Raw genomic sequence first — 27,486 nt, 5'->3', positions numbered from 1 at the left:
AACATCGTGTCGCTGGCTAATCATGACATTAGCATTATTGGATTAGAACATTTGCATAATTTGGGCACAAGCCGCTACCTGCAGCAGGACATATGTTTACATGAATTTACATCCATTTGCATCCCAACGAAGCTCATCCAACTGCATCCTCAGCAGCTTTCTGGGTGACCAGTCACGGCCATTGGCAGCTCTACCCCAGGGACCATCTCCTGCTGTCAGGCACAATCCCAGGCCACTCAGATGCCAACGAAACAGCAACATCTTTCCTCCTCAGGGTCTTACTCCCACAGGTTACACCTCAGCTGGGACTGGCATGTCCTTTGCAGGGCTCAGGTGCAACACAGCCTCAGCACTGGGGTCACCCAGGCTAAAACTGTCCCCTTCCCGGTCCCCATGGACTCTTGCCACCTCTCAAGAGCCCGGGTCCCAGGACAAGAGGCAGTTAAGTCCATCCTACTCACAGCTGTGAAAAGAGCTTGATAAAACACTTCCAGCAGGCTGCAAAGCTTGGAATTTAAGAGGCCAATAAAGAGAACTCAAAATGAACTCTTTTCTCTTTTTTTTTTTTTAAAAAAAAAATCACATGATCTTTGATTCAATTACTTGATTTTTACAGGAAGAGAGAGGGAAATTCAATTACTTCATTCCTGATTTCTTAACATAGAAATATGGACTCTGCAACCATGGACCACAGAAAGGCAAAAAACCCTTCAAAGCCGCATTGCAACAATTCGGTGGCAACACCAGATTTATACAGCTGTAAGAAATAAGCAGTTTCCCCTCCTGACCTCCTCAGCAGAACGTGCTCCAGCATTAAAGTAGCACAGCAATATCTGAGAGTCCTGCAGCCCACCCACAAAATTACAGGGCGAGAGGTGTGGAGCAGGCAGCAGAGCAGCTGCCTGACTGAATGCCCCTAAGTGCTTTTCTAGTGTCGAGTTGCACGAGTTCCTTTGCAGGCCCCATAATTACGAGTCAGGAGGGACCAGGAGGTGCAGGCGAACTCCCCCGGCACCTCCAGCCCCACGAATTGCTGCTGCGCTGACATGAAAACAGACAAAAGGACCAGCGTGCCAGTGTCCAAACCGTTTCCGTCAAGATTTGGAGTAACCACAAACCTCGCCACCGCTGAAAGCTTTGCAAATTACAGTGACTTATCTCCGAGCGCTGGCCTGCAAGATGCAAAGAGCTAAACCCCAAAGTGCCCTTGGGATTAAACGTGCCTGAATCTATCAACAGCAACGAGAGCAGCAAATCCTGCGGTGAGCTTGGTGGGATGTTTGCTGCGATGCGGTGAGCTAGAGCAACCCTCTCTCCCCTTAGCTGGTGCAGGTAACGGTGCTGCCACGTAAATAAAAGCACTGCTCAGACAAGATCACCTGATATTTTCAGGGTCTGTTCACTCAAACCAACCTACAGCCGCTTGTTTTCTTGCCACTTCCTGCAGCTGAAGAAACTGGAAAGAAAAGAGGAAGCACTAAGCCACTGCTCACCTGGGGGAATCTGATGTCGGGGAACCCTGCTCTCAGCCTCACCGTGCCCAGACAAGCCCCCGTCCCATCTCACAGCTGATCGGTCACGCACTTGCCAGCCGGGCTGCACAGCATCTCCCCAGCGAAGCAGAGACCAGCCCTGTCGCTGCAGCACAGAGAAAGGTGAGGACAGCAGCCTGTCCCTGCCCTGCATGGCTCCCACCCACCACCTCTGCCACCCACCTCAAACAGCCTCGAAGCCTGGCATTTAGCATATCTCTGCTTTAACCACCCAAGCTACTAAGTGGGGACATCTTAAGACTTTCAAAAACCAAGTCAAGACCCTCGGCTGGAAGGTAGCTGAGAAGCTCCCAGTGGCTTTGGTAAACTTTTATCCTGTATTTTAAGTAGCATGCATTCTATTTCACTCCAAAGAGGTGCTCAGTTCCTGTATCTGGAACCTTCTGGACTCACAAAGTGCGTGAGAAATAGAAAGAAACCTGGCAGAGGGGTCAGAGGGACTCAATCTCCATGGGAGGGAGAGAACCAGAATTTGCAGCTGAAAAAATCCTGCTTGGAGGAAGAACACGTTTGCACATGATTGTGTCATTAGGCGCCAATGCCAACTGCTAATGCCTAATGACTCCGTGTCACAAGCAATGAAGGCAGGAGCCCAACACGATGGCAACAGGAGGAGGGAACGTGCTGGTGCATTGCTGCCAGGATAAGGGCTCAAGCAGGGGCCAAGCACTTACATTATTTATGACCACGCAGATGGGACGCCAAATCCAGGCTGCTCGAGTGTTTGATCAGCCCAGGGCTGTCAGTGTGGCTCACAGCTGGAGACACCAGATAACAGGAGAAAATTAAACCCCTTTTCCTCCCTCTCCTCGCCTCTCTAGTGGGCCTCTCTCAGAAAAGAAAAAGGAGGGAGGACAGAAAGCCTGGTAAATTAGGTCCACTGCTGTACAACCTCTAGCCCTGCGCCTCCTCCTTCCTTCGCTGGGGATGTTGGACCGCCAGCAAGGACCGTCGGCAGAGCCTGAGGGATGCAGAGACAAAGGCTCAGGGATGCAGCCCCTGGAGTAGAGAGGGAAAGAGCCCAGGGAGTGAGGAAGCTGTGATTTCCAGCTAGGGAGGAGCAAGCGCAGCCCAGCCTGGCTCCAGCCTTTCCCTGATATTCCCAGACAAGCCCTGCGCAGAGCCGAAGCAAGGCAGCCCCTGCGCTCTCCTGGCTGCTGCCCGGGCAGAGGAGCAGGACCAGCTCCGTGCACGGCTCTGGCTGCCCACGCGTGGTGGTTTGCAGACCCTGACCAAGGGGGGCCGAGCTCCCTTGGGCGTCCCTGCCCCGCTGCAGGGTGGTTGTGCTTCCATGAGCTGCTCCCGCATCAAATAAATGCCTTTTCTCTGCCTTTCCCACACGCTGGACTCTCACCCACCTCCCAAAGACATCAGTGTGGGACTGAGCCCAGGCTGCACAAATCTGATTCCTGTATGCTTCCCTCTTCAAAGAGGCAACAAAGCAGGCTGCATCTGATTTCTTCCTTTCCTTTCCAAACCTTTTGCCCTCCTTTCCCTATCTCTGAGGAACAGATGCACCCATTCATAACCATGCAAAAGAAAGCGCGTATTTGCCTTTCCGACTGCAGCGCAGCTGGTAAAGCACAGGAGGGAAAATCATGTTTTGTATGAATACACAAATTATCTGCACTGATCTTATTATACTTGAATGGCAAATCGACAGAAAAAGCAAACATGAAAGAGAAAGGCATCGTTTGGGCTGCGCCGATGTAGCATCATTATTGTTTATCCTCTCCAACCACTCCATCATCCTAATCCCACCATCTCCCACAGTGACAGGTCAGTCACAGTGATCTGCTGAACAGCGGGGTACAGAGGCTGCCAGGATGAACGCAGGCAGGACGCAAACGCGGCGAGGCAACGCCTGGGAGACAGCAGCACCTCTGGACGTCTTGCCTGCAACTCCAGGCAAGTCCAGGCCAAGCACCCAATAACTCACAAACATTTTCAGTGTTAAAAAGATTCATGTGACGGTGGTACCAATTAGCATCGGAGCGCTGGAATGCACAGGGGTGATATATAAACAAAGGCTCAGTAACTCCCTAACCCAAATCTTTGCAGAGATATTCATCACACGAATAAATCCCCAAAGCCCACAGCAGAGCTGGGCAAGAGGGGACACGAGGCAGAAGGCTCCTCTGTGCCCTAAGCATCGTCCCTTACACTGGACTGACGCATGTGGCTCCGTGCAGGCTCAGCACCTCGCGCCGGGGGTCCTGGCTCACCCAGACAGCACTGGAAGCAATGCAGAGCAGTGTGAGCAGCTCACTGCAACCTGACATGAGGCAACCCTCACTTTCAGCCCCTTGGAGAGGCGTTGGGTTTGTATCCCAGCCACATGGCCGAGTCCTCTGCAGGGAACAGAGCTTGTCCTCCCTCCCGAGCCTTTCTCCACGGCAGCAGGGAGAAGAGCCCTTCTTTTACAATGTCCATGTGGTGAGTGACCTCTGTGCTCCAGGAGGACAGGGACCAAAAACCATCATTAAATACCTGAATTCCATCACACAATAGTTCGCTGAAATAGCTTTGCAATCCCTTAGGCCTGAGATGCAAAGACGTCTGCGACCGCAGAGGGCTCAGGCAGGACAGTGCAGGCAGCTCCTCCCCGGTGCAGCAGCATCCGATTAGCCCAGGTGACAGCAGCTAATTCCTCATGCTACAGACAACGCAGCGACTCCGGCAAGTACAGAAAAACAATCACAAGGTAGAAATTCAAACAGAACACAAGGCACCTGCTATCAAAACAGGGAAAATCTGGCAAGTTTCCTACTTAGCACCTACTACATCAAGGCTGCTCAATGATGCTAATTAAAACAGGTACCTCCCAGACACAGCCAGAAAGATTTATAACCCTAATTTGCGTTTCTCAGTTTATTTTTCTGTCCTCCAAGGCACCATTTTAATGGCCATGGTGTGATTGCTTGGAGGAGTTTCATTTTGCATGAGTGTCATTTGAAGATGAAGGTCTGTCCCGTCAGCAGCTTGACGACAGCTCACCCAGGGCCCAGATCCTGCCCCCTGCTCTCCCACAGCGGGGCTCAGCTGTTTACCAAGATTTCCTTGGTCTCTTGAGCTTGATTCACCATCAGAAAAATAAATAACACTGGACTCAGCCACTCTCAGTGATCCAGCTGCTGTGCCCGTCCAGGGTCCAGGTACGTATCAGTCTGGGGACTCTTTTGGGGGCGAATGAGCCTCAGAAATACCCAGCACAGAGCCAGTGCCAGCAGCTGCACCGGGGGATGCTGCGCAGGGTTGTCACTACGAAGCAGTGCAGCCTTGCAAAGCAAGGACCAGTCTCAGAGATGTGATCTCTCCACCCAGCTCCTAAATCCAGCCCCAAAACTGAGCCCAGGAGGCAGCTGCTCCAGGGCAGCTCCCACACGTGAGGGGTTGCTCCGATGGGATGGGACAGGACAGCCAGAGGGGAGGTGTATAATTGCAAATAATGAAAAGCATCCACAGTCCTGCGATAATTACTCAGAGCTACCCCTGAAAGCGTGTGTCAGTCACGCTCAGGAGGGGGAAGGTGTCTCTGCGAGCACCACTTGCCCAGATGGCCCTGATAAGGCCCTGATTAGCAGCAAGTCTCCAGCCCCAGATAATGACTGCTTACCGTGATTAGGCTGGTAGGAGAGCTGATGAGAACGGGAGGCAGTGATGCCTGTTTGCAGCATTTGGTCAGCTACAGAGTAACAGGGAAGCACCTGGGAGGAAATGGCTTATAGCTGGGGGCTGAGAGAGGGCTCAGAGCATAACAGTTGCTGTTAAACTGACACAGTCCACAACAAAAATACTTTAAAAACACAACCCATCCTTCCTGGCAAAATATGAATATATCATGTAGAGACACTCATTCCAGAGAGGGAAAACAAGAGCAATAATCCCTCCAAGATTTTACAAACAGTTTCCAGTGCCAGACAGAAATCAGTGAAAGGAAAAAGAAACACGAGGGATGCCTTCAAACAGATCCACAGAACCTCTGCAAAGCATGGAGGTGAATGTGTACAGCCCTCTGCCCTCACACGGATCTGAAAACATCCCTCAAAGGTGCAGCTCCCAGGCACTGATCAGAGCAGCACCCTTGGGTGCTGTGCAGGCATCTCCAGGGACCACTGAGCCATGGGGCACAGGCCAGCAGCAACATGCTACACCTGCCGTGGGGCTGGGCTTTCCTGTTTTGCTACGAAGACAACAAGAGGAAATATTTCCACAGGGAGAGGCGCAGGGCAGGGGTGTACAAGGACGTGTGTGGCTGCCTGTGTGTGCTGCCACATGCATCGTGTTCCCATCCCCGCGCTGCCACGGAGCTACGCGGCAAGATCCTGATCTCGTGCCCCTCAAGCATCGCAGGCGTTTCTAGCACTACCTGAAGATACTGCTAGGAAGAGGCAATGGTCAGGAAGGAATCTGAATGAGCTGCTCACAATAAAAGTTTTCCACAAGATTCTTACCCATCGCCTGCCATCTTGCACCCGCTGAAAGTCTCATGATTTGATTGCAGCATCGGCTCTTCAAAAAAACTTCCCTGAACTCTCATTCAAACACACCCACCTGTGGGAATAAGGTGTTATGATCAGAAGAGCAGTCTCCATCGTGGAAAGGAACAAAGCAATGGGACCAGTGGCAGGAAGAAATGAGAGGTGGGCTGGTGAGATATTGCCTTCTGGAAGGGACGGGGAGGAGGGGAGAAGAGCAACTGCTGCTAAGTTTTATTTTACAAATAAACTTCAGCCATCTGCAGAGATTATCGACCAGTTTGTGTCACTGCCCAAGAACTCCAGCTCATAGTCCAGGGGTTGTGCTGTCCGTTTCAGTAATGGCCAGAAACACATTGTCTAAACACCAGCTGGTAGCCCATTTGCTTCAGCTACGTTGAACCACCATGCGTGGTTCCCCCAGAGAAAACATCCCCTTTCCCCTCAAACTACAGCTGTAAAAAGCAAACATGGAAACTTGGCAATTCATGGCCGGGGTTTTTGACTCAGAGAGATCCCGCAGTCAACTTGCCCATATACTGGTTGTTGTCATGGCAAGCGGAGCGGGGAAGGAACAACATAAAAGGTGGTTAGTCCTTGACATGCTCTATCCTTGCACTAATGGCAGCTCCCCAGCAAAACAATCCCAACAGCAATTATCGACACGCTTTTAAACCGGGAAAAGCAAAAACAGATTAAAAAGCCATTTGAAACCTTGAAGCTGAACGCTGAGTGGAAGGGAACGCAGAGCAGCCAGGGCTGCACGCGCTTGGCGAACAATGCGGAGATGCTTCTCTGTAGGCAAAGCCAAATGGACCCCAATTGTCAAACTGGGGCAAGTGACAAACCTGGGGAGGCTGCAGGGAAAGTACTTGACAATGACAAGTGGTGCTGCTTTATGCTTAGTGGTTACAACATGGAAAACCTCCCACGGAGGGGCTGAGGAGCAGACCTGTGCCCCCCGCCATCGCCAGCACAAGGTACCAAGGAGGGGCAAGACAAAAGACAACTTTCAAGTGCAGAACTGAATTACGCTCCAGCCGTGTGAATCACCATTCCACCAGCTGGGTTATTTTCCTTCCTCGCTGGAGCCAGTCCAAGGATTTGGAGAGTATCTGCAACCTGGGAATGGAAAAAAACTTTTTACTGTTTCAAGAATGGCAAGCAGTTGTTACTGAGCCAAAGCTTTATTGTTTCCAGTAGTAAAACACTACATAAAAGTTGTAAGGGATGGAGATGAGAACAACAAAATAATAAAAGAAACACAAACGACCAGAGCAGACTGAGCACTATTCACTGAGTCCTTCTTGCCCACCTTAAGCCAATGAAAAAGGCAGTCAACTGGTACAGGTTTCCAATCATATTCCAACCAAAGCTACAAAACACAACCAAGAGAGACGCAACAAAAAGAAAAGTGGTCTTTAAGAGAAAAATATGTGCACAGAGCTGTAGATGTTCCTCTATCACATTCATATGTGGGAGATCACGTTCTCCTGGGCTAGATCCTTCCCTCGACGCAAGAGGAGTCTTTCCATAGATGACTGAATGGTTCTGGTTCAACATCAGGTGGAATTACTCCATGGAGGTAAAATACAGAGGTAGGAAAGAAAGGTTTCCAGTCTCACTGGTACAAGAGCAGTCCCAAATTTATCTCTGAGCATGTTTTATAAAACGTAGCCTCAGTTAAAAATCAAACTCATGCCTCAAAGCGGCACAGTAAGCCAGCAAGGATTACCAGGTTCCTGTGCAGAGCTGGCAACCCACGGTATGATAAACAGCCCTACGAAGCAAGGGCGCGGATGAAAACACCACTGACCTGCCTGCACTGCCCAGGAATGAAGCACAAGAAGGGTAAGAAATGACATGCTCAATTTTAAAAACTTTTTCCAACTCAGTGTAGAGTTTTTGATGAGCAAGTTAACAGGTTTAAAGAAAACAGACAATTTTTAAGCTTATTTTTCCTTCTCCTTCTAAAGAATTAACTTAGGCTGGCAGGCCAGGCTGTCTGAGGCACTGCAGTAATGACAGCGTGAGCAAGACAGCCTCAGCAGGACTGTCAACAGCTCCAAGGCAAGACAGGACTTTTTTGGTGGCAAAACACTTTTGAAATTGAAGACCCTACAGCTCTCAGAAGAGCCAGCATGACTTCAGCTCTGAAATCATACCGGCGTTTCAGCAAAAGCTGACTTCTGGATCTACTTTTTCAGAAACAGCGAATAATTTTGGCATTAATCCTTTCAGAGATGCAGCTGGTTGAGTCTCAATGGCCAAGTTTAAACACCACAGACCACGACATAAAGCCTCCCTCAGTGGAGAACAACCTCATCCCTTGCTCTCTTCAACACCTATATTGTGAAGCCCACGTGCAGTGGTTTCTCTTTATGCCACCTCAAAGAGCCCACAGCATCCCAAGGGTTTTGTTTTCATTTTTCAAGGGCAGAAACAAATCATGGAGGAAGAGCTGGAAGGATTTTCCCAGCAACCTGCCATAGTGCCCTAGCTGGAACAGCAGTGAGGAACGGTCCTCTGTTGGACCATGTTCATTTAGAAAGCAAGTCAAGGATTGATTTCTGATCTCCTGGTAGAGTGTTCCAGCACCCAATCTCATTTATCTTCATACTGCAGCCATTTGTAAGAGCATATACTACATGCGCACACAGCACCCAGCAGCAAAGGAGAACAGAACAGAGAGTAATAACCAAGGGAAAAGGCTGACATCAACAGGCACAAATTACCTTTAAATCCATGATTTCAGAGGGAACTTTCTGGAATCCTTTGTTTCTTCAGCAAAAGACGGGTCAGACCCAAAGCATTTAATAAAAATCCATAGACTCCTACTTGCCTAATATGGGTTTTGTTCAGGCCTTCAAAGATATAATTGCTCTAGAGACGTCAGGTAATTTGATTTTTCTCATCTGTCAGGCCTTGGAGGGAAATTGTCCATCCCAGAGAATAAGCAGGACTGGGGCACGCAGCTTTCTGCAGCCTGACTCATGATGACACCGTCACAGTCAGCCAGATGCTCAAGACTTGCAGGAAAAAGGTAAAACAAAGGCCCCTGCTCATGCAAGAGCTAAGAAGATGTGCATGTGGGAGGAGAATCTGCAGAGCTTAACAAGATAAAGTAGTTTGCAAGCTTTTAGCTGATTTGGGTATGAAAAGGCAGCCAGCTGGGCCGTGGGGCAGTGGGCATTCTCCCACCAGGAGCTGCAGCACACACACACTACCCATGACCCCACTGCCAAAGCATCACCCTCGCCACAGGACACACGGGCCAGTGCACAGCCAGGAGGACTGAAAAGTTCCCAGCAAACTTCTCCCAGTGTTTCTTTACTAACTGAAGTGTCTCCCTGAGCAGCCAGCCCTATCACAGAGACAGACCTCCACGGAACTGAACAGGAGCACAACTTCACCAGCTGATTCAGCCCCATCAAACTCCTACCAACTCAAACCAGAACAACGATGACAAGAAATACAAGGGGTGACGCCCTGGGCCCATGGGAGCCAAGTGCAAATCGGAGCCCCGGTCTCACCCTTGGGGTTCACAGAGGGAAATTCACACCCAGGCTAAGAAGCAGTAGAAGGGCTGTGGTCTCCTCACACCCATTTCAGGGGCACAGAGGTGAATGTCCCTTTCTCCTGAAGACTACAAAGCCAGGACTGCAAGGTCAGGAGCTGAACCCAGGGCTGGGCTTGGCAAGCCAGGAACCGTAGGGGCAGCGCACATTTCTGCAGCTCTGGTGAGCACTTTCCATGCCCCTTTCAACAAACATGGGTCTGGACCCCACAGCAGCACCACACAGCACGGCACCCCTCTCCGAGCAGCACCCCAAAGTGCATGTCAGTCAGCAGAAGAGGAAACCAGACCAAACCAGTGAGGCAGGGAGGACAGGCAGGCGCTTTCCCAGGTGCCATCATGTTGCTAATGCCTGTGCAGAAGCCAGCATCATAAAGTCACCACCGGCAGCAGTCATTGTCTGGAGTGAGGTCTGCAGGAGTGGGCAAGGGGCGAGTGTTGGATCCAGGCAAAGCAGCTCCATCTTCACCTCCGTCAGCATCGCGTCCTGGTGCGGATGTACCGTTTGCCTTCAAAATATAGAAAGACAAAAGTTTTGTTTGGAAACGAGTGAAGGGGAGAGACTTGACAAAGTTATTTTACATTGCTTTTATACGCTCAGTGCCTTTTTAAGAGCTTCCTAAAAATAATAATGAAGAGAACGTCTGTGCATCATTACTCCACACTCTGTCAGCAGTCAGGGCCCATTAAACTTTATTAAAGAAAGAAAAGACAGGGGAAAGAAATGAGGAAAGAAGGAGAAAGAAGAAGCTGTACTGCTAGAACTTGTCCTCTGGCAGATGCTTCCCTCAAAGAGCCAAGTCAGACAGAAAGCCAAGCCTCAGCTCTCAGAGGTTTCCAAACCAGGTGACTGCATCCAGGTGCCACAGAGCAGGTCCTCCACGTGACCCTCCTGCCCTCCCTGTGCCTGGGCTGGGGACAGGAGCCATGGCAGAACAGAGCCCTTGCCCGTGGCTGGGGATGGGCGCAGGACAGCAATGCTCTGCTGCAGAAGGCACTCTGGCTCACGCTGACTACACCAACCTGAGCTGATCACTTCAGCAGCCCCTGGCGAAACTCAGGGTCTGCTGGGACACGCTGCTTCCAGTGCACAGGGTGAAACGTGGGGCTGGCAATGCGGAGTGCTCGAAGGCAGCAGTGGGCCAGTACTAACTTCTCTCCCCCTTCTCTGAACTGAAGGGCACACAAATTACGTTGACTCCTGGAGAAAGGACAGGAGATGTTTCCAGTCACTGCATTCATGGAAATGTTCAAGGCATGGGGAGTACTGCAAATTCCTCCCACCAGCTCCTGGCCAACGTCCCAGCTGAAAGATAACCTCCCGAGCCATAAAACCTCTCAATGTGTTTACAAAGACTCCAAAATCCAGACTTTTAACTTCTATATTACTGACTTCCCATGCTCTTTCCTTTATGCTTTGTTTTGAAAGATTACGTCAACTATTGCCCTCGGTGCTTTGTGCAAAACGCTGAATAGGAAGTTGGAAGTAAACGTATGGCAAAGGGCAGAGAATAAGTCTAAGGACGTGGGGGCAGGAGGCCGGACAGGCTGTTTGATCAAAGACCTCTGCGCTGTGAAAGAAGGCACAAAAATAGGAGTTTCATCTTCAGCAGCAGACTTGTTTCCAGATATATTGAGTGAAAGAGGCAAGAGAATGAGTCTTTGTCATTCCTCTATTTTCGAGGAAAGAGTCTTCAATTTAAAACTCCATAAAGAATTACAGAAATAGTGAAAGTAATTTATTTTTTAGGTACTTGAGCCTTTATTCACTTAACTTCAAGGCAGACTCAAAAAAGGCTGAAAATGTTTTCGTTCTACCACTTGAGGACAAAAATATTTTAATTCCTTAAAACATGGAAGGGTGCATATGCCTCTTCTGAGGTCCATATTTACAAATGCATTCTATACAGAATGCAAACCTTGAATCTCTTCCTAACGCTGTCACTACCTGAAGACATGTTTTATTTATAAATACAGCAGGACCATTCGGTGCTCTGCAGTACCAATACACGGAGGCAGAGACAGCTCAAAGCTTCTCAGCCATGAAGGCACAATTCAATTTTTTCACTTTGTGGAAGGGGGACAAACTCCTCCTCCTTGGCAGCAGGAAAACTCAATTCTGCGGCGCTGGCAGCAAGCTTTGAGCAAAGGGGGGCACAAGCAGCTGGGCCCAAAGATTGACGAGGCAGCCAGTGCGGGAGGCAGAGGCTTGGAGGGGAGAGCCTGGGTGTGGGTGAGGGTCTCTCCTCCACATCTGACCCCCCTTTCCTTCCTACCCTGTGCCCTCAGTGCAGGCAGTGGGCGATGGCAGAGGGAGGAAGAGCAAGGGTTGTGAGCACGGCTCCCTTGTGTGGTTGCCCACGTATTCTGCCCTGCTGCGATGCCAGCCCTTGGAGACTACACTGAGACTGTAGCTCACATGGACGAGGCAGTGAGCGGTCTGAAAACATTTAAGAAACTTTCTCACCAAGCGCAGGAAAACAAAAAGTCACCTCCCCAAAGACTCCATGAAGAAAGTCATTAAAGAAATTACTATCCCATTTGGAGTCTAATTACTGATAGGACAATTTTTTTTCCTACATGGAATGGAGTAGTTAGACCCACTGAAGCAAAATGTTACCTCCTCATCATCCCTGAGGGAACAAAACAGACATCTGAGAAACAGAAGGGAAGGAAAAAAAGAAGTTAATGCTTTAACTTCAAAGATGCCCTGAGAATTTCCTGCCACAAAAATAAAGCAGAATGGCTCTGCCTGTCTCATGTATTAACAGCTTGCATATTTATGAGCAAAAGTTGATGCCTACCCCAGCTGGGGAGGCACTGAGCCACGGAGAGAGTGACACCACCTCATTTCGAAATCCAGTCAATTCCTGAAAGACAGGGCATAAATCTCCCCAAATTAAGAGAGCTGGAAGCAGCATTTCCTGCCCATCTCTCTCAGCACCAGGCCCTTTTCTCAGCTCTGCTCAGCCTCTCCCAGCATGACAGCTACAAAGCAAGCAGCCAAAGAGAGGTATCCAGAAGCTGCAGCTTCAGCACCCTGGGAGAAGGGGCCAGGCTGGACCTGCTGACCTCTGGAGCTCCTTCCAGCCGGTCTCACCCTGCGATTGCAAGCCACAACATTTCTCATACCCCACCAGGCGCTGCCATTATCGCCTCAGCTCCCAGACTCGGCAACACCACTGTTTAACGTGGCTCTGTTTAACTGCCAGCTGCTGTACCACTCTTTAAGTATTAATGATTTAGACAACACATTGGCAAACAAGCAGAGACGGGAAGACTGTGATTTGCACTCAGGCGTATGCTACTCATTCATTAGCTTATCTTGTGGCTGCTTCTCAAACCTCCTTTTTTTAAGCACAAATTAGAGCCTTCTCCAGCCCCACAGCCCGCGCCAAGCTCGCTCACTACCAGCAAGCTGTTCAGGTGACCCACAGAATATCAAACAGGGTTGACCCATTCCTCAGGAGACACTGAGGACCCCATTAACTGGGACCCATCAAAGCAGAACTTGCTACTGCTCTGAGAAGAAATGCCTTTTGCTCTTAATTTACCCCCTGCAGCAGCCAGGTCCAAGCTCAAAGATGTTATCTCCATTAAAAGCTCTCCATGGTCTAATGCAAACCACTGTATGATATTGATGATTTCTTTGTTTAATTCTGTTTAACATTCCCTTTCTTTAATAAAAATGTCATACTTAACAATAGTGAGGATTTTGCTCTTTTTGTAACTGAGGCACCTCTTAACCTATCAGTTGTACAGCCAGAACCAGGTGAGTCACCCCCCTAGCTGGGAGCAAGTAAGGGGAAAAAGAAAGATTGTGCTGCTTTCCTGTGTGCAAATTTCATTCTCTTTAGGATAAAACATTCTCCAAGAAAACCAGCGCATGACCTTCCTCTGAACAGCTATCATGTCAGAGCGGGTACCTCCAGGAACCGGAGCTTCAGAAGAAGAAGCAACACCAGGCCCTCAGAAAACGATGCTTTTGAAAGGGTTTGAATGCAGGTGGTAAAAAAAAAAAAAATTAAATTGGCAGCGTCTCAACTCACCACTCTCTTCTGCAACTTTGGCTCATGGGCTGAGGTTGCCTAAATCCCAATGCAGCTCTGACAATGAGTCACTTTATGACAAACCCCAGGCTTCATTATCTGCCTCACCAAACCCCAGCCGGAGCAACACACTGGAAACCTACAAACTCTTCTTAATAGCTCCTTGTTTTCCCTTGGCCGCGCGACCATGCTGTCGTCTTGGCCTTCGGGCTTAAAGAGCTAAGGACTATGAGAGCAGTTGCATTTGCAGCACCACTCCCTAATTCCCTGTTCTGGCTGTGGCCTGGGATTTAAGGATGCTAAAGTGTTCTGCAAAGTCACACTCAAGAGTAGAATGAGAGCAGAGGTGAGAAAAAGAAGCAAAAAGAAAGTCACCGGTAGAACAACACCTGAGGTGCTAATATGAAACAAAAATTGCTCCCAACACCGTGTTATAAAGTTGCAGAGCCTCTCAGAAAAGCTGTAGCAAAATCTCCCTTTAACATCCTAATTCTGCAGCTAAGGATCAGCAATTTAAATGAGACAAGACCTTTGCCCCTTGCTCTGCTTTTGGGTCAGAGCAGAGCACAGGGACTGTCTCCCAGGCGGGGAGATGCAGCAAAGAGTTTTGCCAGTCTCGACACACAGCACCCATCACCTCCACCACTCTCTAAAGAGATGAACAGCAGGAGCAGCCTCTGCTTTTTGACAAACAGTGGCATCCAGAAGGACCCATCGTTAAAGCCCCTCACAGACAGATGAAGGTCTGATCTAAATAAAGAGGGGCAGAGGGACTGCCACCTGCCCCAAGGCTCCCAGCATGTGCATGCTCCAGACCTCCAGCATCCCAGAGCACGTGAACCCCTCCGGACAGCAGGACATCTCCTAAGGGACTACAGCGCCAGTTTTGCTCTTCTATTTTCTGCTCTTGCCAGGCTGGCAGAGCATGGGGGTATTCAGTATTGCAGCCTCCGGGGTGTCTGACCTGCTCAAACCACCTGCTACAGAGCTGCACAGAACACGAGGCCATATGAGTCGTATCGCTGCATAACGCTGATTACTAAATTCATAGGTAATGGATCATGATTGCCAATAGTTTGCTGCACAGGTCACATCGGGGCAACATCTCTCCAGCTGGGCACGTTAAGTGCTCTGGGAGTAAATGAACGCTGACCATGCTTACCCCTGCTGCTCACTAACTGCACTGAGGCAAGACCACATCCCAAACACATCAGAGGGAAAATAAACCCACTGTCCCTCTCTCCTGTCCACTCTGAAGTGCTGAAGATGACCCACACTGTGGGACGAGGATGCTTGGCTGGCGGCTGGTTCCCTGAAGTGACGTGACACAGAGAACCCTGCCCACTGCCACCCTCCATCGGTTCCCAAGCCTGTGCCTGCCGACTGCAACCCCCACGAGCTTAATTCCCCCCGCACACGCGAGCAGAAATACTCACTGCTGTCTCCCTGTCTCCCTGCCCCGGCTCTGGGGGCTGCAGGACCCTCCTACCAAGGCACTCGCTGCTGCAAGCACCATATCTGAACAAAGCAACCCCTTCTGCAGGAAGACTGGGAAATAAATGACCCCAGCCATAATAAACACCTTTACAGATATTCTCTAGTCAGCCAACCTGGCTTAACCTTTTCCTTAGCAGGATTCTCTCTACACCTCAGGGACTATTTTAACTGGGCTCACAAGATTACTGTAGTTTTCATTTTTTAAAAAAATATATGTCCATGCTGCCTGTTGTTTTTAGCTCTCCCCTGCCTGGCAAGGAGAGATCTCACTGGAAAGCGTCGACCCCTTGGGCCAAGCTTTGCATATGAGTGTTTTAGCAGAAAAAAAGGCATTTTCTGCCTGCAAGACACTGTTTGCATTGTCATGGCCAGGCAGCAGTTAGCTCAAACAGCTGGCAGGAAAGCTCCAAGGGGCTAAGGGCTGTACAAACACACCGTCCAGCCGTGCACCCATCCACACTTCAGCACGGCCACGTAGCACCCGAGGGGTCACACCCACTATCCACCACCACCCGCTTCGATCCCACACAACGGCAGGCAGCAGAGCCCACACACGACGGGAACCAGCCGTCCCTAATGCCACAGCCAACAGGGGCTTAAAATAAACCGCCCAGTCCGGGGCAGCCCTATAATCCAGAGAGAGGACGGACAGAGCACAAGTATCACTCATCTGATTTGCTTTGCAAAAACTGAAATTAAAGAAAACTGCAAATCTCTGAAACTTGGGAAGGGAGGGAAGAGCAGAGAAACAATTTTATGCCGGCTATTTCTAGCGGGAAGCGTGGGGAGGGGGACTATGACTCTGTGTTGCGCTAAAGGATAAACCTGCTCTCTCTAATCCAATCTACACCTCAGCACGCACAGCACAAAACAAGCTCAGGAACAAACTGAGTGGCAGTTCACAGGGCAGCAGGAACACTCTGGAGGGAGCGGCGCTAAATGATAACTTAAGGGGTTATTGAATAGATTAGCAGGAACCGCAGAGAGAACATATTTGCATCTCTTTCAGCTGCTCCAGATCAGATGTGATAGCAGCCTCTGCTCTCACAGTCACTTAATTGTTCCAAGGTTGTTGAGGGGGAAAAAGTGTCTTCTTTTTGCACTGCGGAGTTCTGGGAAGAGCCATGCTTGGCTTTAAGAGCCATCTAACATTAGGAAAATTTTTATTCAGTCTCATAAAGCTGCTGGACTTCTGCTTTGCTTCAGTAGAAGCTCAATCTGTGCTGCTGCCTCTGCAGGGCAGGTAGGAGCTCCAGGGCTTTGCAGGGGGACAGACGCAGGCTACAGCTGCTCTCGGAGGTGGGCGTAGGCAGCTCCCACCCCAGACGATTACTCATATTGCAGAATAGATTCTGCACGCGGGGAAGAGGGAAGGAGTGAGCTGTAATGCTGTGACAGCATCTGCCATGAGAAAAGCAGCAGGGGAAGGTGATCCCGGGCCGCAGCTTCACCAGGTGTGCCTCTGAGAAAGCTGTGCTTCGAGGGAAGTCAGCCCCAAAAGGAGGTTCTGCCCAGGGAGGAGGTTCAGCTTACCAGGGACTCTGCTGCCACCATCGCTGTCGCGCCCGTCCGCAGGCTGGTCGCTCTGGCAGCTCTCCGTGGCGCTAAGGGCAGCCCCCTGCTCGCTGCCCAGGCTGCTGCGGCTCCCCGAGAGGGTGGGCGAGTGGGTGCTCCCCAACGCCCTGCCCACGGCCTGGCTGGGTTCCCCAATGGGTGCTGCAGGGACACAACAGAGAGATGCTGCTGTGGGAAGGAGATGTGGGTGCAGATGCTGGGCCTGAGAGAGCAGCAGCCTCCCTGCCCCCAGCCAGGCACCCTCAGAGCAGGGTCAAACCCCAGTTCCCGTGCTCCGCTCCTAGAAGAGCACTGGTGATGCCAGTGCTACAGAGTCAGGAGTGAGGAGCTGGCCTGAGACGTGCTGCCAGGTGGCCCGGAGCAGCTCCCAACTGCAAGGGCAGACCCTGAAAGGCTGCAGAGAATGAAGCCACCCACCACCAGTTTGACCATTGCTACTATTGCAGTAAGAAAGGACAGGATCCTCACCTGGCACAGCTAAACCCAGTGGGCTGCACCAGCAGGCAAGTGGCTGAGCCCAAACCCACGGTACCAAGAGCCAAACATTGAAGCACTTTACACTTCCCACCCTCCAGCCACAAGGAACAGCAACTCCTCACCCAGTCCTGCTCGGTGCTTTCTGCCTTGTGAGCCTTTTGACCCCGCAGGTAAAGGCTTGCCATCCAGGCTGGAGGAACTGAACTCCGAGTCACTCTCACTGTCGCTAGAAACCACTGCAGAAAAGATCGGGGGGAGGAGAGGAGAGAGACAGTTATTCACAATGTTCATAACACTTACCAGAGAGGGTGCCAGATGGATCCAAATAAAACATGAACAAACGCTGACTCGCTGATCACGTTCTCCCTCTCCAAAAGGAGCCCTTACCTGCAGTTCCCCCACAGCTGTTCCCTCTTCCTCTCAAACATGACATGCTTTTAGTTTTTGCAGATGATTTATAACTCCACCACACACACTCCAGTGGTGCCAGCACCTGAAGCAGCTGCACACACCACCAGTGCTTCTCTCACAAACCTGACTGGGACCCTGGGGACCACATCACCCCTGTGCCATGCTTTGCTGCCCAAAGCTCCCTGCCACAAAGCCAAGTGCCCTGCGGTGTGCCTGATCTGGCAGCCGGGCTCTGCTCCCGCTGACCCCTGTGCTGGCATGCCAACGAGCCCCCTCCTCATGCTGTTTGCTGTCCCTGACACAGGAGCAACATGCTAAGGGCTGGGCTAGGCACGAGGCTGGCTCCTGCTCAGCTGCAGGTGGACGGGTCCCGGCTCCGCTGTAAGAACATCCCCATTTGAGCAATGTGGGGAGAGGGGCTGGCTTCCTCCAAGCCACATTTCAAGTGCAGCAGGGCCTCTGTGGAGGCTCCAGGATCTACGAGGAAAACAGCAGATAAACACTGAGCACATCAAATAAAAAAGCCCTGCGGCGATTACACGAAGAACCAGCCTTATTAGCTCACCAGCCATCCAGCAGACACTCATCCCTATCAGCACACTGCCCAGAACTATATTATTCCTATGCCCCCAAGGCTCAAAAGGCAAGGGTTGCTCCTCTTCCTCAAGGAGACTGTTCCCCCATTTCAAGGCTGCTTCCCCCCGCCAAATTCTGGCCCTAATCCTGCTGCTTTCCACCCTCCATAATTTCCACAATAGCTGAAGGAGCCTCATTTTGCCAGATACAACTTCCCAAATTGCCAGGTTGTTTCCACTTTTCCATGCAATTATGCAAGCACCTCTCCTGCTTACACCAGTGTAAAAGATAACTCAGCTGCCAGCTGCTCTGGGTAAAACGAGAAAAGTGTTTTTCCATCTCCTGTTTTTTTTTTTTGTAATGGCCTGATCTCAGAACAGAAATGATGGGGCCGAGAGGGAAAACAGCTGTCTTTTGTTTGAGGGACTGCACCTACAGCATTTCCCCGTCTGACCAAGGCAGATACCAGCTCTGCTGGCAGCTCAGAGGCCATTTCAAACAGTGGGTCACAACTCCTGGTGGAAAGTACTATACTGGCTCATGTGGGATGTCGAGTAGGTGACACTGCAACCTACAGCCTCTACCGCAGAAAAAGGAAGCCCCAACTATTTCTTTCTATTCATCAGTATGTACTTATAAGCTCACATGTAAATGAGAAATGAGTTCCCTGTTCTGCTGCTGAACAAACCCCTCTGTCCCCACACTGTTACTCGTAGTGCCCAGCCTCACGGTGCCACCGGGCGCAGGAGGGACGTGGGTGCAGTGGTACAAGGTGACAACCATGGGGTAGCAAAGAGAGCTGTCAGTTCATCTCTGCATCAGCGCTAAAATTAACTGCACGTGGTTTGTAGAGCTACAAACCCTTCAACGCTGCCCAGGGCAGGAGGATGGGTATCCCTCCCCTCGCCCAGGCGAGCACAAGCTGTCAAACCTTTCTGCGAAGGACCTCTGCAGACGCTCCTGTACTCAGGCAGCAATCTGTACCACACAAAATATTTTATTAAAAAGAAAAATATTAATACCTAAAATAGCGCTTTTTCTGGAGTTAACATCTCTGAGGATATTAAAGCTGGCTGCCACTGTTATTGCAAAGCGTTATTGAGGTTTCTCTGGCAGGCAGCTCCCCACGCACGCCGTGCTGCTGGGAAGCGCTGTGCCGAGGGCAGGCTGCCGGGCCCCCTCCTCGCTGCCCGCACAGCCTTCCCCGGGCACCGGCTCCTCCTGCGCCCACAGCCTGCCTGGGGCCAGCCCTGGCACCATCAGAAATGGGACTTCCCACCTGCAGGGCCAGGGGCTGTGGGGCTGAGCCAGGCAGAGAGCAAAGCCCCGTTACAAGCAGGGGGGCTGCACTTCTGGCTAAGAGTTCTCAAAGCAAAGGTTTGGCTTTGGGCTTTGCTGTTCTTAAAGACAGCTTCCCTACTTCCCCAAAGCTCCCCGGGGGACTACAGATAAATACTGCTAATAACACCCCATACATGCCAGGCTCTTTGCTACAAAATCCAAATCTCAGCTCCTAGAATTATTCTGACCGTCCCATTGCTCACTTCCCTCAGCAAATGCACTCCTGTCCCGCTTGGTCATCATCCTTTTTTTGGCCTCTTGGATTCATAAAATCCATCACTTTAGAACAGCTCCTTCCTCCATGAATCCTTTAAAAATGCTGGAAGTCAGGATTTATTTGGAGAAGGCCCCAGTGAATCAGTGGAGGTGACTTTAGCTGCCTTCCCTTCTGCCATTCAGCAGTTCAGAAAGAACCCAGCACAAGAAGGGGAAAATATTAATGACACAAAGGCATTCACACCACGGGAGTGGCCCTGTCTGCTCTCATTTCCTCTGCTGCCAATAAGAATGTATTTTACCCACTGCACCAATGTTTCCCTTTAAGGTAATTTTTCTCCCAAAGCTCCCAGACCTTCTGCTGGCACTTTCCACAGCCCAGAAGTCATAAATCTGGTGTTCCAGCAGCTGCTGATATATCAATAAGAGTCGTTGGACAGCTGTACTTTCAGAGAATGTAACAGATTTATCCCTCTCCATCTCCAGATGACTGAAAAAAAGCCCATAAAAAAAAATACGCTGAGATAAAACTTGCAAGAAAAGCAACATTCCCACAGGAAACGGGTCACTCATCGAGGGCCTGAACCCCCGCAGCTGCTGCCGGTGCCCGTGATCCCTCTGACACATGGTTCAACCTCCGAGGCAGAGGTGCCAGAGCCTCGTGGCATGGAGAGCCACAGGGAATGGTGTCGGGCTGCACTTAACCCCAGCAGCAGAGGATGTGGGGAGGCAGTGCCGAGGGGAAAGGAGCACTTGGCTGGGTTGAGCTCTAATACTAAATGCACGCGTTTGGTACGGGCGCGCCTGTGATGGTTAGAGCCGGCCACGCTCTCTCCCGCTGCCCATCACAGGGCAGAGCTCATCAGTCCCTGCACACACAAAGCTTGGCACTTCTTGCAGCTGCCAAAAATACAGACAAAGTACATGGGCACGCACGGGCACCCTGTCACTGCGGATGGGAGGGTCGGAGATGAAGAGCTTTATTACAACCCAAGTGTCTCACCGAGTGCAGGTCCCATGCTAGATCACGCCCAGCACTGCCCCCAGTTCAGGGACATCTCCAAGCAGGAGGAGGGGACCAGGCCCAACTGCTGTCCCCTTCAGAAGTACCACGTGCAGCTTTGGCACTGCCCAAACGTGTAGAGAAGTTGGCTGACCCCCTCAATAGCCTGCAAAGTGCTTGATGTGCCCCAGCACGCTCCTCTCTGCTCCATCGCTCGGGGATGTGGCCTCCAGCACACAGACGTCGGACAAACCCGCTGCATCCCCCTGCCCAGCTGCTGCTCCTGGGCCTCCGACAGTGCCAAGCCCAGCACCCTGCATTGCTTGGCAACAGGACCGGAGCACAGTGCAACAGGAGAAACCACCGGAGACCCCGAGCAGAGCAGCAGGCAGCCCTCAAGCCAAACAGTGCAATAGCTCAGGGATCACACTTCTTTTTCCACGCAGTTGCTTTACATTTTTTTCTGCAGAACTCAAGAGTTCAGAGGAAGGAAAGCCCTGCTGCTTATCGCTCCCCACCCCCTGACGGCCCCATCCTGCCTGACCCCAGTGCACAAACCCACCCACATTCCACCACATGGAGAAGAGCTCCTCCCCAGCACAAGAAATATTACTGCTATTCTCCCCATGACAATACATTTGTGCCTTAACTAATAGCAGGGTTCCCATGGCAACTGCTTGTTTATTACAGAAAAACTAAAGGCAATGGCAAATCCCAGTGTCAGTGAGCACGAGAGGAATAATGGGTGTGTAAAAATAAAACTTATTCCTGGTGGGTTTGGCTTTTCTTCCAAGAGGCAGGTTCCTGCGGTCCCTCTGCCTTCCCACCCTCCCGCAGCAGGAGCAGCCGAAGCAGCCGGTACCAGGACCTGGCACTGATCCCCTCCTTTGAGGAGGAAAAGGGACACTTGAGGTTTGCCCCATCCCTGCTGAAAGGCTGCTGGTCCTACCTGATTTGAATCCCTTAATGGCTGAGAGATGGTCCCTTCAGCGCCTCGGGAGGGGAATGACGGGTTTAGACACTGGCCAAGGTAACGGAAGCCCCACCGAGAGCAGCCTGTCAGAGTCAGACACGTTAAATGCCAGAGCTCGTTCTCGAGAACATCCTGCCAAACAAGCAACAGGGCTTTACTCAGCGCCGCAAGGACGTGTTCAGATGAGGGCGTACGAGGTGTGAGCTGACAAACACTATCAGCCAGGCAGAGGTAAGGCAGGCTGCCTTGTCAGCCATGGCCTTGTAAAGCTCAGTCCAGGCTCAGTGGCAGATTCACTCTGGCAGTATCACAGCTACACCATCTCCACGGGGGAAGGCGGCTGCCCTACGCATCACAGAGGTTTCGGATGACAAACAGGAGAAGCCCCAGCACTGGCAGGTGAAAAAGAGTTAAATGGAGGGGCGAGATGTACAAGCTCCCAGCTTCAGAGATGAATTACAGCCCGCAGTGCCCATTGAAAGCTGTCCAGAGGACAGGCAGCCTAACAGAGAAGGGCAACAAGGAAAGAAAGCACCTGAAAATAAAACCATAAATTAATATTACCCAACCAATAACACAGCAGCCAGCCAAAAATCAAATCAGAAGGAGAAAGGCAGCTCACCACCCACATCACAGCTTACCAAAGGCCACTTTGCTGTCCTCCACCTGCTCCTGCTGGTATTTAGGGGCAGACCTTCTTCCAAAACAAAACTCGACTAAAAAGCTGAACTAAAAAGCAAGCCAGGTCTGGGCTCAACGTATTTGACTCATAATGTTTTCTGTATCATGAGAACAGGAAATATCTCATCAATCAGTTCATTTGCTAAGACAACTCCTTCCAAGCATCTCCTGGAGGGAAGCACAACCATCTCTTGTTCATCTAATTTGTCTTTAATTACAAAAGTTACAGGAGAGCTGGGAGTGCTTTCCTAGCTGGGGCCCAAAGAGAAGGTTTGTAAACTCTACTCTCCTGAGTCCTCTTCATTAAAAGGTTATTTCCCCCTGCACTGCTGATAAGATTTATCTTGCTGTGGAAGAATGTACGCTGCTGGTACACTGAAGAGGTCTTCTCCAACTGAGGGGATCTAATAGCAAAAGACAGAAGGGGAGAGAGGCCAGACAGTTCTGCTAATCCACACCAGAAAGAAATGAAGCGAAATCAAAGCAGACCAGCAGCAGCTTGAATTCTGCAGCATCCACCCGCTGCTGTGCTAATGACCCTGAGTGCTCAGCTCCTCAATGCCAAGCAGCTGTTTCCCCCTAGCTGGCTCTAGGCACAGCACTGGAGTGGGCACACGAGCAATGACAGGGTGGGGAAATAGAAGAGGAGGGGGGGAAAAAGTCCTACAAGGCAGCGCTGTGAATGGGACCTGACACGATCCACGATGTCACACGTGATACAACGGTCTACTTCAATCAAGGTCTACCTCAAAGAACAGGGATGTGAGTGCTGAAGCTAATAAATCTTCAGGCTTGTCAGTACTTTGGCCCCAGCCCTGCACAGGGCTAAGTTAATCAACAGCTTCTCCAAGACACATTTAAAGAACAACTCAGCCCTGAGCTCTCTGTGCTGCATACCTCAGCCCCCTCCCCAAGGCCTGGGGAAGGAGCTTCACCCTTTACCAGTCTCACCTGCTCAGGAAGGTCAGGCACAAAAGGACACAGCCAGCATCAGCTCACTCCTGCCCACTGACTGTAGCAGAGTATCTCTGCCCACCTGCTCCAGGCCCTGGGAAGACCCCAGCGAGATGCTGGGGGGCATCATTTATAACCCAGCTCAAAGCAACTTGAGATATCTGCCCAGTGGTGCTCTGTGGGGCAGCAGAAGCAAGGAGCAAGCAGCTCAGGGAGGGAGGGAATGAGACCAGCACTTTGCCAGCCTTGGCTTCACAACAATGCCCATCAGTGGCAACATGCTACGCAGTTCAGCAGGAGCAGCTTCACGGCTCATCCCTCCCTTGGCAGTCCCAGGAGAACAGTGGGGGCTGCAGAAAATGAAGGAAAGCAGGGGTGGACTGAAGGACAGGGAGGCCAGGAGGACAGGGGCTAGTCTGGGCCACCAACGTGCACTTAAATAACAGCGAAACCTGAAAAACATACCACAGCCAACAAAACCCACCACTGCCCACATGGGAAACGCACCACGTCCTGCTGGCTATCCCTCACCTTTAACAGAGAGCCTCCCCTATTAGCTGAACCCTGCTAGCAAGAGGTCCTTCCCCCCCTCTCCCCGCCTGTTTCCTGGGCAAGGAGCAGACAACCAACCTCTTCCCCTGGCCCAGGCGAAGGATCTGCTGGTCCCAACGCTCTCTGCCTCCGGCACGGCTGGCTCGCTTTGCCATGGCTGCGAGGGCACTTCACTGGATTTGCTGCTGCTCTTCGAAGGCGTGATGTACTTGGGCAGCCCTTTGTAGAACCATGCACCAGACCTCTTCCAAACCTGTTGGAGATGGAGACGCAACACCTTCAGCCTGGGCTTTTACAGCAAGAGAGCACAACCAGCACCAAACGAGCTCCCCAACGAGCTCGGCCCAGCCGCCCCGTGAGCTAGCTTGACCCCACTCAAACATGGCCTGCAGACATGCGTTACCTTCCAGCTCACAGAGCCCACTGGTTCTCCTGTGCTGTGCAGCTCCCCCAGCATCCCAAATCCCTCCTCACACCCGTCAACCCAGCTTCACCTCCATCCTCCTCCCACCACTAAAAAGCACAAATCTGAACGAGCAACAGGCACAGGCTGAAGGAGGAGCAGAGGGTGATTGTGCAAAACACGTTGCTTCTTGCGTTCTCCAGGTCAAGATGAGATGTTTCTCAGATGCCACGCTTGAGTCAAACACGTGTTCCCAGGCTTACTACAAGGATACCGGGATGAAGTTCCTTGCCCTGCACCAAGCTGCAGGCAGCTCAGATCCTGCATCTGTTCCTTTCCTATCGGGAATCCACAAAAATAAAAGCTTCCTGGAGAGAGCAGGCACGTGCCATGGTTGGCAACAGCCCCAAGCACATGCCCTGCTTAGAGTAACACAAGCCTCGCACTGGCTGGAGGGGCAGCAAGCCCTGACAAGTCTCTCCTGCCGTGCCAGGTCCCCCAGCCTGGGTTGCTTTACTTCTGAGAGAGTCAAAGACTGGCAGCAGCTGGGGGATGCAGGCGGCAACGCCAGGACAGCAGAAACGCTGACTCCTGCGGTCCTGAACGGCACAACATCGGCGTTCCTTTCACAGAGCAACTCAGGCTAAGCCAGATCATTTAACGAGCGGCTTGAAAACCCCAGAATGAGAAGAACGACACTCAAATAACCTGAACTTGCAGAAGGAAATGGACTGCGAGCGCTAAACTGTAATATCTCCTGTAAGAACACCCTCTACTCTCCAATTTAGTTTTAATGCAGCTTATGATGAAGGAGCTCTATTAAGTATATTTAATATAAAGCCTGCTGTGAGCCAGAGGAAGGGAAAAGGATGGCAGCTCAGACAAGGAGAAATGGCCTCTGAAAACCTAATTCTTTTGTGCCTTCCAGCAGTCTAATAATGAGCTAATGAGACAGCCTGGGCAAAAATAAGTTAATATAGTAAAAATATCATTTTCTATTTCATGCAGGGGGGTAGAAACCTTGCACTTCTGTTCAGAGTGAAGGAGATAATCAGAGTTTCTACTCCAAATTCCCAAAGCATTTTGCATACAGTATCACCATGATGGCAATGGGTGCAAATGCAGATATCCCTAATTACAGTAATACATTTGCAATTTGCATTTATGGCTTAATTAAAGCAGAGGGCAGTGACAACACCTGGCACTCATGAGAAGTTCTTCTCATGCAGGCACAAAAAGCAGGACACCACTGATGGGAGGAGATTGCTCAGCAGGTTGCCTGGTTCCTAGTCCAGAGCCATCAATACAGAGAGCTGAAACCTCCGTGTTTGAGGTCTTGACAGCCAAGTGAAGGTGATCTGAATCCAGAGGGGAAGCTGCAAGTATGTTTTTTAAAAGCAGAGCACCCAGCAGAAGAAAGCAGAGCATCACTGTGACCCAGCACACACACCAGTTACTGTAAGAGTGCAAGAGAGAAGCTCATGGGCACCAGAGCAGGATCTAGAAACAAGAAGGAGAGAGCACCCTGCAATTACACCAACATTTTCCTGCTGGGTAACAGCCCAGCGGGACGGTGAGCCTGTCATCCAAGCAAAAAGCTGGGAACCCAACTCCCCAAAGGGGAGAAGACTGCAAGTTCTTCTTCTACAGAGGGGGCCTTGGCAGGCAGGATGCTTTACCAGCTCCTTCACCAGCATGTGAACAGCCAAACCGGTGATCCAGCCAGCTGAGGCACAAGCTGACACAGCTCCTTCTGTCCCCTCCGCTCGCATGTAGGGACTGCACAGCGTTTGGTACAGCCTGTACAACAGCACTCGTCAGCCCAGCACAGAGACCTGGAGGAACACACTCTGCTGTCCCCGCAAAACCAGGGATCGGGAAACGCAACGTGTACAGCAGCTTCCCCACACAAACTGCCGAGGAGGAAGCAACCCTTTCTCACAGTCGTTCTCTGAACAGACCTTGCAACATCTGTAATTTAATTTGAAGCACTGAAGAGACCTATTATCTTCAGGCGAACTACAATTTAGGCACACCATAAAACCAATCAGACACAGCAAGGATTGCTGTAAGAAAAGGCTGGTCACCCCCAGGTTTCTCACTACCCCAAAGCAAGTCCAGTTATAGAAAGAGCTGATACAATGCAGCCAGCTCTGCTGTAGTAATACTGGTGTAAAATTGATTCTATGCATATATATTCACTTTAAATTAGTGCTTCTAATAGAGTTTGGTCTCATGACTCAGTACTGAAATTGTTTTGCTATCAGCTCTACAACACCTGCAGCAAGATGTTCTGCCCTATATTAATTTAGTACCTCTGCTCCCCCCAGGTTAGCAGCGTGCCCCATCCGAAGTGACTGCAGCTCACGTTCTGTTCTGCACACGGGCACCCAGGTTAGTTTTAGCATCCATGCATCAAAACAAATCAATGTTGCTGACTGTTATTGATGGTAATTTCATTGATCACAAGAGTGGCCCCGACAGCAAAGTTCTTGCTTGATTTTACATTAATAAATCTATAACAGCGCTTCAAGAATAAAACTCCTGTTTATTAGCAAGAGTTTGCTCATTCCAAGGAGGGGACAGTTTTGCTCCCACCAGTCCTGTTGGCACATAAGGTGAAATCCTGCCCCACAGCAGCCTGAGTTTGAGTGGAGATGGAATGTCATTGGAAAGAGGGACAGCCAGCCATGGCCAGTCTCTTGCAACAACCCAATTTTTGATCATCCCTAGCTCCAAGTGGTTGACACAGGAGAGTAAAGATCTGTATCTGCATTATCCCAGATCAGGACAGGGTGTCCCAGCACATGGCTCAGGACAGAGCAGCCACACCATGGTTCACTGGCTGCAGCTGCCCCTGGCCCACTGTGTTCAAACTGGCCCAGCCAAACACAACCAAAATCCACGTTAATTATTGACCTCCTTCCAGCTCCTCTCCTTCTGCCTCCCCCGACACCTGAACTACCCTAATGCAAAGTGGGGGAGGACACAGGGCAGAAGACCTACTTTAGCAACAGACTCTGTTTTTTATTATTTCTAACCAATTTAATGGCCATGGCAAGTCCAGAGAGCTCCATGCCTTTTATAACCCTTATAATATTCCTATTAAAGTTGCATCAAGCCATCATTATAGCTACAGGATGAGCCAGTTGGAAGCAGATGTGTATTTT

The 27,486-nt window shown here is 50.7% G+C and overlaps 1 protein-coding gene across 3 annotated transcripts in view; it reads right to left on the bottom strand.

Annotated features, from left to right (window-relative positions):
- Nucleotides 1–7,199: 7,199 nt before the first annotated feature.
- Nucleotides 7,200–27,486, bottom strand: part of RPH3AL (rabphilin 3A like (without C2 domains)) — a 41,143-nt gene continuing 20,856 nt past the window's right edge. For 2 of the 3 annotated variants that reach the window (XM_068415557.1, XM_068415558.1), the window contains exons 6-9: nt 23,992–24,166; nt 17,329–17,442; nt 16,688–16,870; nt 10,031–10,117 (exon numbers count right to left, since the gene is read on the bottom strand). In XM_068415557.1, the coding sequence (XP_068271658.1) occupies nt 10,083–10,117; nt 16,688–16,870; nt 17,329–17,442; nt 23,992–24,166 (507 nt within the window). In that variant the 3' untranslated portion in view covers nt 10,031–10,082. Of the gene's footprint in view, nt 10,118–16,687; nt 16,871–17,328; nt 17,443–23,991; nt 24,167–27,486 lie in introns of all 3 variants that reach the window. The other variant, XM_068415559.1, reaches the window with a different exon arrangement.

This window comes from Nyctibius grandis, chromosome 18 (assembly GCF_013368605.1).
Source record: "Nyctibius grandis isolate bNycGra1 chromosome 18, bNycGra1.pri, whole genome shotgun sequence".
Classification (NCBI taxonomy): Eukaryota; Metazoa; Chordata; class Aves; order Nyctibiiformes; family Nyctibiidae; genus Nyctibius; species Nyctibius grandis.
The sequence above is the reverse complement of the archived record's forward strand: the minus strand, read 5'-3'. Positions and strand labels throughout refer to the sequence as shown.